The sequence below is a fragment of the Monodelphis domestica genome, chromosome 2 (assembly GCF_027887165.1).
Source record: "Monodelphis domestica isolate mMonDom1 chromosome 2, mMonDom1.pri, whole genome shotgun sequence".
NCBI classification, from domain to species: domain Eukaryota; kingdom Metazoa; phylum Chordata; class Mammalia; order Didelphimorphia; family Didelphidae; genus Monodelphis; species Monodelphis domestica.
Window position 1 is genome coordinate 83,597,002 of NC_077228.1, and position 13,649 is coordinate 83,610,650.

The following is a 13,649-nucleotide window of genomic DNA, read 5'->3' on the forward strand; positions in this document are numbered from 1 at the left end:
GGACATATCTGCCAATTTTTTAAGGCTGTTTGGATGTAATTCATGAAGTCTATGTGATTTGAGACCATTGAAGGCAGTGAGCTACTCTTTTCTATCACCTCATTTATCTTCTGTTCCAAGTCTCTTTTGGTCCTTCTTGTTCTCTTCTTTCCAGTGCAAAACAAAACAGCAGCAAAGTAAGCTTTTAGTTATTTAGCCTTTCTACCATTATCCATTATTTTTAAACCAATAGACATAAGACATCAAACCTATCTTTTCTTTGATCCTTCTCTTGTCTCCAGCATAGCTTTTTAAAAAACACCTTTTTGAATTCTTTGTTGTCAGATTTAATACTCCCTTAGCAATTTAGTGTGATTTAATTTTAAAATGTCTTTTAAATGTATCTTTTTCTCCATAGTACCACCCAGTTTTAAGAAACTCTGGGAAATTGGAAACATGCTGGACATAGGCCGAAGCGGTGAAGCCAAAGATGTGATAATCAATAATCCCATTTCTCTTTACTGTGAAACAAATGCTGTTCCTCCTCCCACTCTTACATGGTTTAAAGATGGTTTTCCTTTGACATCTAGCGATAAAGTCTTAATATTACCAGGTAACTAGTTAAAGATCACTAAAGAATCTGAATGTCTGTCATATAGATTTGCCTTTATTTATGAAATGTGTTGCATAGATATGCCTCCTAGTACTTCCTATAATTTATTCCTTGTTTGGGGTTATTTAGTATTATTTATACTCATGCAGAGTCTGGACAGGCAAAACTAAGATGAAGAACTAGACTAGTCATTGAATGATGCTAGCTGAATTTCCTTCTAGCTCTACTTTCAGGCCACTCTATTCACTTAGCTTATTTGTTTATTTGTTATTCTATAAATATAACAAGATGATCAGACTTGCTTCTTTATATTTTAATTATAAATTTTGAAAAGTATTACTGTCTAGTTCAAAGATATGTAACAAGGGAATCACTTTAAAAGACTGATATATATTAATTTAAGGTCACCAAGGAATCAGCTATGTAATTCCTAAATGAAAATCTCAAGTCAGCTGTCAGCCTTTTTTGGAGTTTAATTACAATAGGAGTAAAAAAGGAATTAGAGATAGAGAGAGAGAGAAAAAGGGAGAGAAGGGAATAGGGCTTAAATACCCCTTCTGTTTAGGCTGGGCCAAAAGGCCCAAGCCCTTAGATAGCTGGGGCAAAGAAAAGAGATCAGTCCCTATTACTCACGTGTCCAAAATGGAGAAACAGTATCAGAGGCCCCCACCTTCAGCTTCCTTCAGAGCAAGCCTTCTCAGAGCCACAGGAACCACACCGACCAACTCTCCACCTCTCCTCTCTGGAGTCTTCAGACCCCCTATCTTTAAGGAAAACATCCAAGTTCCTCCCCTCAGTTCTCCCATCTACCAATCACTGTTCATCAATTTCCCTGTGCCAATGGAGGCTCTAGCTTAACCCAGGACCGCCCAGCGGTTTCTGGCTTTTGCACATGTCTGTTGAAGGTCATATTTTCAAATGATTAAATCTTTGATCCTTTGTTACAGCCCTTTCTAAATCCTGTTAACCTGAGTAGGGTAGAGATTGGAATAATTAAATTTTGATCTAGGCTGCAGCCCTTACTCAATCCTGTTAGGACTGAAATAGGGTGGAGATTTATTCCAAGTATCTCCATTGTATCAATTCTAAAATCAATCATGATTCAAAGAAATTCCTGTTCTATGCTTAAGCATAGGTCAAAGTCCTTTCCATTGTTCAGCAAAAGGTTTCTGTCCTAAAGTAATCTGAAGAAGGGAAGAGAAGGAACCTCCCATGCCAATGGGGTTCCCATTCCAATAGACTATCAGTAAGAAATTTTCCAAGTATGAAATATCCCAATGGTGAAATTTCCAACATTTATAAGTCTAAGGAATTTTGAGGTTTACAGATAGCAAATATCAATTCTGAGTAGTAGAGAATATTTCCAAATATTTTGTTTCCTGAAGTTTCTTTGGTTGAAAGGCAGATTGCATGTGTTCACAAAATGGCCAGGGTACTTCAGTTATTTACTTTATGTTATCTGTCACAATCAATTATGTCACCCAAAACAGATAAATGTCACAAAATTTGGCAAATAGAATAAAAGGCACTTTCAAGTAATTTTTTTATTCAGTTGAGGAAAACCTGGAACACCAAGAGAGATCTGAGGGATGTCAGTTAATTATACGTTTAATCAGATGCCTCATATATCACTCTCTTCCTTTGCTTGCTGCTGCCACTTTTTCTGGCTCTCACTCCTCTACTGTCCCCAAAAGTGGGGTAGCAAAATTTGGGGCTTCCATCAGGGGAAGATAGAGCTTCTACAGTCTTGTTGATAAGAACCACCTTGACCCTTAGCTGCCTGTTTTGTACTAGCTGTTTACTAAGTTGAGTACTGTCATTGTCATCCAGTATTTTTACAGGGAAATAAAGTATTAATTAAAAGTATTGATACAGAGGTTTTTAGATTAATTGGCCATCAAAACTGAGTCTATAATTGAGGAAAGAACACTGAAAAGTTGTTTACTGTAATTATCTATCAATTAAGCTCATACTTGAATTTAGAGGAATGAGACATATTATGAAATACAATTTATAACTTCAAAACACGTTGGGTTTATTTTTCCTCAGGAGGACGAGTATTACAGATTCCCCGAGCCCAAATAGAAGATGCTGGTAGATATACTTGTGTTGCTGTCAATGAGGCTGGAGAAGATTCTCTTCAGTATGACATCCGTGTGCTCTGTGAGTTTGTCTTACGAGGGTAGGGTAGAAAGAATACTGCATCTAGAATCAGAGGACCTGAATTCAAATCCAGGCCTTGCCATTCCTATCTTTGTGAACTTGGTCAGGCCATTTACTCTTTCTAGGTCTCAGTTTCCTCATCTGTAAAATAAAGACTTTAATCTAGATTGTCTCCAAGGTCTCTACCAGGTCTAAATCCTATGATGCTTGCTTGATCTTATGATTCTGTCTTTGAGAGTATCAGCATTAGTAAATAAATAAGTGCCTATGTGCCAAGCACTGTGCTACATTCCAGGAATAAAAAGAAAGGCAAAATATAGTCCTTTAAAATGGAGTCAGGAGATCCTGGGTTCAAATCCAACTTCAGACAGTTCCTCACTATGTAACTCTGGGCAAGCCACTTACCCCTGTTTGCCCACTTCTTGTCTTTCTGTCTTAGGGTTGTCACTAGGATGGAGAGTAAGGGTTAAAAAAACCCCAAGGAGCTCAATCTGAAAGAGGAAATAAAATTATATAAACAGCTGAAAAGAAATGGAGGAAGGGAGAAAGGTGCCCAGCTTGATGAAGTTCTTCAGCCTAGTAGGAACAGAAAATCTGGAAGGAGCTTTCTGTTGTCCAACCTCCATGTTCTCCATTCAGTGGGAGGGAGGGAGGGACCCCAGGGACAGGGGTTACTGGGGAGGCGTGAGTTTCTGAGTTGCAGTTATCTTGCAGAAAGAGTGCCATTAACACATTTTTGGCTGAGTCTGTATGAAACGAAACCAATCATTAAAGTGAATTTTTCACTTAATTGGCATCATTGGAATTTGTATGAGACAAACTCTTTTGACTTTAGCATATGTTTATCATGTATACAGAAATAAATGATTTATATTAATATATTTAGTATTGAAATCTAAAGCAAGGGTCCACCAACCAGGAGCTCAAGGACCAAATCCAACCCACCATGTATAGTCCTTGAGCAAAGAATGTTTTTTACATTTTTCAATACAATAAAATTTTATTTTAAAATGTAATCAATAAATTCCTATGTCACAGGCTTGATTTGGCCAATAGACCATAGTTTGCCAACCCTAATCTAAAACATTTTATCTAACATAACTTAATGCTGTATATTTTCAGCCCAAGTATGTTGAGATTCCATTAATTTTTTTCTACATAATTCATCATTCTTGCCAATGTTTGGCCATATCACCTGTATATTGTAGAGGCAGTCTGTGCTGTTTGCCAAGTATAAATATACTTCATTTTAAGAAAGTATTCTATAAGCCATGAAAGCTTGGAAACAAATTAAATAATTATTTTTGAATTTTTAAAAACTATTTTCATCCTACAAAAGAACTCAGCATAGGTTTACTTTAATAACTAGCTTCCCCAGTATATTTGCCATATAATCCACTTTGCCAAAAATACCTGAATATATACAAACTCTTCAAGAATGTCTGTTTAAAGTAAGGGTAGTAATCTACAACTCAATTTTATTGTACCATTTTAACTGAGTGTTATATTTCAGCAACACTTAGCAATTAGTTTGGAAATAGTACTAAAAAGATCTGGATGACTGTAGGTTTGAAAGAACTAAGCTAATATAGCTGTCCAAAGAGATTTATATCCTGCTTCACTAGCATAGGATTGTAAGTGCTTTGGGAATATGGAATAAAATCCCTACCCAGGAGTTAAACCTTATTGCAATTCTAAGTATCTTGGGATTTAAAGTCTAACTGATAGTTTTATATACTCTAGCCTGAGAGACTGTGTGTACATTTATAAATTTTTTCCCAAAAATTACATTAATTTCCCCAAACCTGCCTAAAATTAGAATATTTTGAAAGATATTTGCTTTAGAATTGTTAAGCTTTTATTGTATTGTCCTATAGTACCCCCATCCATTAAGGGAGCGGACATTGATTTACCTGAAGAGGTTACTGTGCTGGTCAACAAGACTGCACTGATGGAATGTGTGTCAAGTGGCAGCCCAGTACCAAGCAATTTCTGGCAAAAGGATGGACAGCCCTTGGTAGAAGATGACCGCCATAAATTTCTATCCAATAAGAGAACTTTACAGGTAAAAGACAATGGCTATCTAAGGGAAGAATTTTATAGGGAAAGGGGAACTACTTCACTTGAACATTAGCTATCTTTTGTTTCTATATGAAAGGAATTTGACACACTTGAGCCTTGTTAGGATGTTTCCTTCATGTTCTGTGGCCTTCGAAAGGCAAAATGTTGTATTACAACAAAATTTCTAGTAACAAAATCCTTGAAACCTAAGGTAGACTGATGCTAGATAAAGAGAATATACAATATAAACTCTTTGTAAACTATATATATATATACACACACAAAAGTGTTTTGAAAATAGTTCTGGTTAATAAAGATATATAGAATTAACCTATTTTTTTTTTGATAAGTGGAAGTCTCTCATGCCAAGGCTCCAATGAACTCTGAAGAACACTGTAGAGTCTAGATTCTATAGTCCACATTTATCTTTGTCCACATCAGTATTTTCAGAAATACTGTGTGCATTTATACTGAATAAAGATAAGAGCTGTATTGTGAGTGAAATCTTGGCAATTAGAATAATTAAATTAACTCAGATCCACTGGGTCACCACTGAATGTGTTACTTGGAATTCATTGTACTAACATGCCTTGAAACAATTAGTGTATCATTCAAATATCTAATATATACTTTGGCAGTTGTTTTTATATTAGGGATGCTATGTTTGGTGTCTAAAAATTGCTAGAATTTTTAATCCATCCTCTAAAATCCCAAATGTAACTTTTGATGGTCTCTTTGCCTAGTATCTGTGAATCTTCTCCCTGGAAAGATGCCCCAGGATGAAACTAGTCAAGAGATCTAGTTTTATACAATAATTGATTTCTTAAATAACAGATACCTAATAATTTGCATAATTAAGATGGTCAGCAACATTAGATGGTCTGAATGACATGTAGAAGCCTATTTGTCCTCCTTTACAGAGGCAGCTAGTAGTGCAGTGGCCACTAGACCTGGAGTCAGGAAAGCCCAAGTTCAAATCCAGTCTTAGACATCAACCAATTAGCCCTGGACAAGTCATTTCATTTCTATTTGCTTCACTTTCCTCAACTGCAAAATGGAGATAATAATAGTACCTACCTTTCAGGGTTGTTTAGAATCTAATGAAGTAATATTTGTTTTAAAAAACACCCAGTGCAGTGCTTGGAACATAACAGATACTCTAAAAATGCTTATTTCCCCCGTATGTTCTCATGAAAAGGAAAAATGCTGTTCCATGTTGAAAACATTATGTTGAAAGCAAATACTGAATTTATGCTTATGTAAGTAAGTACCCACCTAAATAATTTCATTTGGAGTATCTTCTTTTTCCTTAGATATTAAATTCCCAAATAGCAGACATTGGAAGGTATGTGTGTGTTGCAGAGAACGTAGCTGGAAGTACCAAAAAATATTTTAACTTAAATGTACACGGTAAGATATCAATTCCAAAATATCTGCTTCTTCATATTTGGCAAATCAGAAAAACAATTCTGAATTTTTGGACCTATTTGTGTTTTTATTCTCTAATCTCCATGTTAGCTGCTCTCCCTTTTTATTCATCTTTTTTTTGATGTGAAGCCCTCCATTATGCTGATTTCCATTTAAACTAGCAGGCAACACAGATTTCAGATCTCACAGGCAGGGCAGACCCTTGTCTATTAGGTAAGTACAGAAAAAGTGGTTACTTCTTCGCAAAAATCTCTGTAACCAGAATGGAAATCCCAAAGGCTACAAAATAGATTTGCACAGGGAATGGGTGCTAAAATCATAAGAAATGCTTCTATTAACCTTCAGTTATAATAGTTTTCTCTCCACTATTGCAGCATAATAGTATCAGTGAACTCCCTAGAAATGTTATGGTAGAAATGGAGAAATACTCTCCTGGATTCTTATTCTTGGGCTGAGTTAGGATAGCTTCATCTATTCCCAAAAGAGATAGTATTTGGATGAGATAGTATTGCAAATAGGTTGTCAAATTGGCTGGATTTACTATGAGGTAAATGTAGGAGAATATGGAGTCAGACAACTTGTAAATCTCTGAGAAGAATGCAATGGCTCCACCGGGCTGATCTCCCTCTGTTTCTTTTATGTAGCTTGGTTGCCAATGCTTTCCTTGTATAGCTGTGGTAAATCTGTAGTCCCAGTCTTGTCCAATGCCAAGGTCTGGATACAGACATAAACAAAGAGTCCACCAGTAGATAAGACATGTTACAGATTGAATGTAGTATTGTATATCTAATCCTTATTGAATTCACTCTTTGCTCTAATTGTAGAGAAAGAGTATATGGTAGGAAATCATATGCATGGAGAGTTGTAATATTCTTTGGAAACCCTTGTGGCTAATTAGTTTTCTGTGGGTAATAAGGAAGGACTTGAAGGGGGAAAAATTGTATTTCCATATTGAAATTTCTTCTCGATTTTAAAATTAGAGACCTAACCATTGTTTATGAGATTATTTTTTAAACAATTTCCCTCTCACAAAATATAAAGTGGTTATAATATAATTATCTCATGAATTCTAGTGAATAGTAGTTTGGGGGAAATTTTTATTTGGTAAACCATTTTGGGTCATAGAATTTTATTTTGCATGAGCATACATGACAGAATTTTGCACCTGTGAATTTGGAATATTATTTTTAAGATATTTGAGAGCTTTCAATTAAACTTATTATTTAATTTGGTAGGTAAATGGATTTTTCTTGTTTCTATAATCTTAAGCAATTTTTCTTATATATCTACACAATGAGGGGGCATGGGGAGAAGGATGCTTAATAATAAAGGCTCTGAATAATGAGTAATGAAGGGAGCCTTTTTTTTTCACTTTTTGACTGTCAAGGTTTGAGTTTCAGATGTGTGAATTATTCTTTCTTTAACCATTCTGTGGTACCTCTAATTCCTTAACAACAACCAGGAAGAACTGAATTAACTACTTGTATATTGTGAAATTATTTTTAAATGGAAAAAAAATTATTCTCCTTAAGCCATATCTTCACTTACCTATCGAATTATAATAAATTCTCTGACTGGTTTGAAGGCTTTTACTTTGATTTTATCTGTTTTGTTATTGATTAACAAACTTATTGTGTTAATAAATTTTTGAGAACTAATCTTGAAACCAATTTTCTACAATTATGTACTATTATAGATTGATGTAATCACACTCAGAGTACACACCATAGGCAGCTAATAAATATTTGCAAAATGAATGAATAAATGACTTTGACACCATGGAATCATAAAGTTATGTAGTTCTTTCATACTAGGAATGGGGGAAAAGGAATTTTGAATGAAAATATGAGCAAAGAATGAACATCTGCAAGAAAGACACAAAACGACTGTATAACTCTTTGTATCCTGACAACAGCCTTAAACAAAGCCAGTTTCTCAATATAAATACACTGTAGTATAGTTCTGTTTAGCTTTAGAAATTCTTGTCTTCATTTGCAATTGGGGAAGAGTTTTTGCTGCCAAACTCCCATGCAGGAAAGAAGCTGCAGATGAAATTGGTGGAGGCATCTTGGGATTCTAAATAGGAAAGATGACAGCTGGATTGGTTTTCATCGCACAATTTTTAGATCCTTGCAAAAACCAGTGGACCATTTCCTAAATACAAACAATGTCTTTTCCTCAGTGCTTTGGCAGCATACAGTGGCTGGACTTGTGTTAAGGAAATTGGGGAGTACTTATTGCTGACAATGTTGGATGAAATTTTTAATGTATTTGTTGTTGTAGTTCCTCCAAGTATCATTGGTACTAATCCTGAAAATCTGACTGTGGTGGTGAATAATTTCATCTCTTTGGCCTGTGAGGCCACTGGTTTTCCACCTCCTGATCTCAGCTGGCTCAAGAATGGAAAATCCATCAACTTGAGCAATAATGTTCTCATTGTGCCTGGTAAGGAAGCTATTTTTCTGATAACCTGTGAAGAACTTTCTCTCCTTCTGTTCATCTTAACAATAGTGAAAATTGAGCTCACTATCTGTACTTTAAAAGAAAATAAAACTGCACACTTTTCTAAACCCAAACTACGTGACTCAGTGGATAGAATTCTGGATATGTTTTCAAATCCCATCTCAGACAATTATTAGCTATGTGACCTTGAGGAAATTCCCTCACCTATGCCTGCCTCATGCCCTGTGCCTGTAAAAAGGGGATGTTAATAGCACCTACTCCTCAGAGTGGTAGATGGGATAAAATTATATATTTGTAAGGCACTTTGCAAGCCCCTTGGCAAAGATGCTGGAATTGTTTGCCATTTCCTTCTCTAGCTCACTTTACAGATAACAAAACTGAGGCAAACAGGGTTAAGTAACTTACCTTACTTAAGGCAAGTCACACAGCTAATAGGTGTCTGAGACCAGATTTGAATGCTGGAGGATGGAGGCATTCTTTCCATTGCACCAACTAGCAGCCAGTACCACCTAGCAAAACCTAAAGCATTATATAAATGCTAGCTAGCTAGTAGTGGTCATAATTATAATTTTTCTTTATATAGCAAATTTTAGTTTTTCATACATTAGTAAGAGAGGCAGTATATTCTAAGGGACAGAGTGGATACAGGATAGAAGGAGAGAAATAGCTTTGCAACCAGGACAGCCTGAATTAAGGGAACAAATCTGATATGCTAGCTGTGTGAATCTAAACAAGTCACAGAACTTCTCCAATCTCTAGACAACTCTAAAAGTACAAGTTACTAAGAAGGTGCCAATAAGCATTAGTTGAATTTTGTATACAAATAAAATCACAACATCCTCATCCCTTTTTGCTATTATGGTTTTCAAATGCTAAAACCAAGCTGCATTGAACTGAATTAACTTCCTAGGAGAATGACAGAAAAACAGGCAGTGATTGTATTGAATGAACCCTCCAATTCTAATACATTTACAACATTACAAAATTACAATAAATTATAAGGAAAAGATGGAGCAGGGTAGAATCAGCACTTTAAAATTTTTTCAAAGAATTTAAGAATCATCCTGGGAGCCAAGGAAGATCATTTCTAAAAGGTATTATTCTTTGGTCCATAGGCAATATTAGGTGAAATGACTAAAAATTGTCCCAAACTTCAAAAATACACTACATTGTCACACCACTGAACTCTTGGTGGGAAGGGGTAGGAAGTAGGGAAGGAATAGCATGAGATACAAGTGATAGAATCAGGTCACTTGATGTCTTCCTCTTCATTTCATGTTTAGTTTCACCTCCAATAGCCAATTGTGACTTTTGCTTGGTTGCTCAGTTACTGGTCAGTTTAGTCAGACCAGATGAAAACTGTCTGCACAGCCTCTTCTTCTGTGTGGGTGGAGTAGAGATGAAGATTTAAACCCAATATTCATTAACAACTTTAGAAAATGATATTAATTAGTTCTTCAGGAGTACTTAAATTGTTCAGTTCTTATTTCTATCCATCACATAAGAAAGAAACGCCTGTGAATCATGCCATTTATTGGTAAGATCATAATAGAAATGAGAATAGAAAAGAGTGAATTACTTCCTTTAAATCATTAAAAAAATGTTTTTGTCTATTACAATTGTAAGAAGGGTCATGTTAAAATGCCTATCAGATTAATAAAATGACAAAAATGATCTTTTGCACTGTCTGTTTTTTCTCTAATGCAATTCAGGTGGCAGAAGTCTACAAATTATACGGGCCAAAATATCTGATGGTGGGGAATACACATGTATAGCAATGAACCATGCTGGAGAAAGCAAGAAAAAAATTTCCCTGACTGTTTATGGTTTGTTTTCACTGAACTCCTAAAAAGTTTTTATTATTGAATCCATAAGGTAGTTTTTCATCCCTTTTATTTAAAAAACTTTTTCTTCCCTTCAGTTCCTCCAAGCATTAAGGACCATGGCAGTGAGTCTCTTTCAGTAATTAATGTACGAGAAGGCTCTCCAGTGTCATTGGAGTGTGAGTCAAATGCTGTTCCACCTCCAGTTATAACCTGGTATAAGAATGGAAGAATGATCATGGAATCTGCTAACTTGGGGGTTTTAGGTGATGGACAAATGCTGAACATCAAGGCAGCTGAGGTACATCATTTATTCTGCTTTCTTGTGGGAATGAAAAAGGGAAAATGTCAGCCACTGATCCTTTTCTATAATGAATATAATTTTCATTTAAAAAATAGAGTGTTTGTGAGATAGCCTACTTTCTAGTTCTATCTTTGGACTCCAGCTTTGTCATCTATATGATTAGATAGGAGGTTGTCAAAAGGATTATTAACCCATGAGATCACAAATTTACTCAGGGATAATTCTAATCCTCTATTGCTTTGTGACTTTGAAGCCATTTAACTTAAATGGATTTGCTATTCACAGAGAATAGATTTGGCAAATGAAACCAAGTAAAGACAAGAACTTTTAAAGCATAAAATATCGAGACATTTTATTCATATTTTATACCACATACAATGTTATCACCTATAACTGAATGGAAAACATTAAATAATGAGGATTTTATTTTTGTTTGTTTTGTTTGTTAGGTGTCTGACACAGGCCAGTATGTATGTAGAGCTATAAATGTAGCAGGGCAAGATGATAAAAATTTCCATCTTAATGTTTATGGTAAGTATCTATATTGAGTTACATTTTGTTCTAAGATATGTAAAAGAAGACAGTTTTGCAGGAGTTATTAAAATGAACACATGAATATTATGATGCTTCTGTGTCATTATAGTACCACCCAAGATAGAAGGACTACAAGAGGAGAAGGTTGTTGAGACTATCAGTAATCCTGTGACTCTTGCATGTGATGCTACAGGAATCCCTCCACCTACACTGGTATGGATGAAAAACAGAAAGCCAATAGGTAATATAATTATGCACACTTAATTTTTTTTGCTTTTTTTATATTTATTTTTATATTAATTTATATTTATATTTATATTTTATATATATATTTTATATATATATTTATATTAATTTATATTAATAGACAAAATTGTAAGTTTTCAGTGTTACTGCAGAAAATTTATTCCCATTGAATTTTATAATATTAGATTCAGCCTACTATACTAGCTTTGAAAGATCTCTCCCTTCCAACTCTGTGTCACCTGCAAATTTGATGACCATACTTTCCTTCAAAGTAATGGCTTCCTCTCAGGAATATTTATTAACTTTAACCATTGCTAACCTTCATGTATATAAGGGTAACAAATAGTAATCTCAGCATTACTCCTAGTACCAATGCCAGTGATGGTGAACCTTTTGGGACCAGAGTGCCCAGCCCCACTCCCACTCCACCCCACAGACTGAGTACCATGCCCTACCCAACCCCCAGAGATTGAGTGCTGGGCATGCCCTTCCCCCCCTCTTCCCCCAAACAAAGGAGGGAGGAAGCACTCCCATTGGGCTGCTGGATGGAGGAGCAGATGAAGTGAGGAATATCCTCAGCAAGTGTAAAGAGGGGCAGGGGAGTGACCTGAATACTCTGCTCCCCTCCAGTTCTGCCACCTATGAGCCACCCACCTTACCCCCTGTGCATTCCCATTAGGCTGCTGGGCAGAGGGGTGGAGATATGAAAAAATTTCATCAGGTGCTGTGGAGATGGGGGGCAGCTCCACCCATGGCCCCTTGCCTTTCTAGTAATGAATGTGCCCATGGAGAGCACTCTGTGTGCCATTTTTGGCATCCATGCCATAGGTTTGCCATCACTGCCATCGGCTCAAAGCCTTTTGTAATACAGATTGACCTTTTCTGAATATTCTAGTTTAGAAATACTCTTTTTAAATTGTAGGATCCAGAACTGAATTCAATATTCCAAGTGGAATCGTTCCAGAGTGTCGTCTTATTAATGGGAGCTATGTAAAACTTAATTCAGCCCAACTTTCTATTCACTTTTTTGGATGCCACATCACACTGCTGACTCATGTTTATAGTGTTTTTAATCCACTAAAATTCCTAGATCCTTTCTAGATAAATTGCTATTAAATCATTCCTCTCCCATCTGGTACTTGCAAAGTTGATTTTTTTAAAAATCCAAATATAAAACTTTATATTTATCCCCATTCAATTTTAACATATTAGATTTAGGCCAGTGATCTAGTCTATTAGGAAGTTTTTTATCATCCATGCATTAACCCTCCCTCTTAACTTTCTGTCATCTGCAAATCTGATGGCCAGGTCTTTATCCAAGTCATTTATAAAAGTAATGAACAGCACAAATCCAAACACAGGTCCCTAGAAAACTCCACTAGAGATAATTTACCAAAGTTACTTTAAACTAATGACTATTCTTTGAGTTTGGCTATTCAACTAGTTCTGAATCCATTTAATTATATTATCATCTAGTCCATGTCCCTTCATTTTTCCCACAAGAATAATGTTAGATGCTTTACCAAATATATTATAAAAATGGGGAAACAATTTCTGCATAAAACCAGACTTACTCTGTAATCACAGGTTCTTTTCCTAGATATTCACTAACCATTTCTTTAATGATCCCTTTTAAAATTCCCTCCAGGAATTTAAGCCAAGTTCACTAGCCCATAGATTGTAAGCTCTTTCCTCTCCTTTTTATGAAAAATCTCCCTTTTCCAATACAACAGTGTGTTTTCCATTTTCCATGACTCTTTAAGCATCACTAATTTTTATTCAATTGTTTCAGTTGTGCCCCACTCTTTGTTATCCAGTTTGGGGTTTTCTTGCAAAGATACTGGGGTGGTTTGCCATTTGCTTCTTTAGATCATTTTATATATGAAGAAACTGAAGCCAGAGTTGAACTCAAGAGAATGAGTGTTCCTGCCTCCTAGCCTGGCATTCAATCTACTGTGCCACTTAGCTGCCCAATATCTCTAATACTAATTTATAAATCATACTGACTGTTTCTTTCATTACCCCTTAATGCAGT

General features: G+C 35.6%; 1 protein-coding gene across 4 annotated transcripts in view; it reads left to right on the top strand.

Moving 5' to 3' along the window:
• Positions 1–13,649, top strand: part of HMCN1 (hemicentin 1) — a 520,282-nt gene that overhangs the window by 374,398 nt on the left and 132,235 nt on the right. For all 4 annotated transcript variants that reach the window (XM_056815653.1, XM_001375804.3, XM_016430009.2 and 1 more), the window contains 9 exons: positions 398–592; positions 2,642–2,755; positions 4,633–4,820; positions 6,130–6,226; positions 8,528–8,689; positions 10,420–10,533; positions 10,629–10,831; positions 11,284–11,365; positions 11,478–11,609. In XM_056815653.1, the coding sequence (XP_056671631.1) occupies positions 398–592; positions 2,642–2,755; positions 4,633–4,820; positions 6,130–6,226; positions 8,528–8,689; positions 10,420–10,533; positions 10,629–10,831; positions 11,284–11,365; positions 11,478–11,609 (1,287 nt within the window). The remainder of the gene's footprint in view (positions 1–397; positions 593–2,641; positions 2,756–4,632; positions 4,821–6,129; positions 6,227–8,527; positions 8,690–10,419; positions 10,534–10,628; positions 10,832–11,283; positions 11,366–11,477; positions 11,610–13,649) is intronic.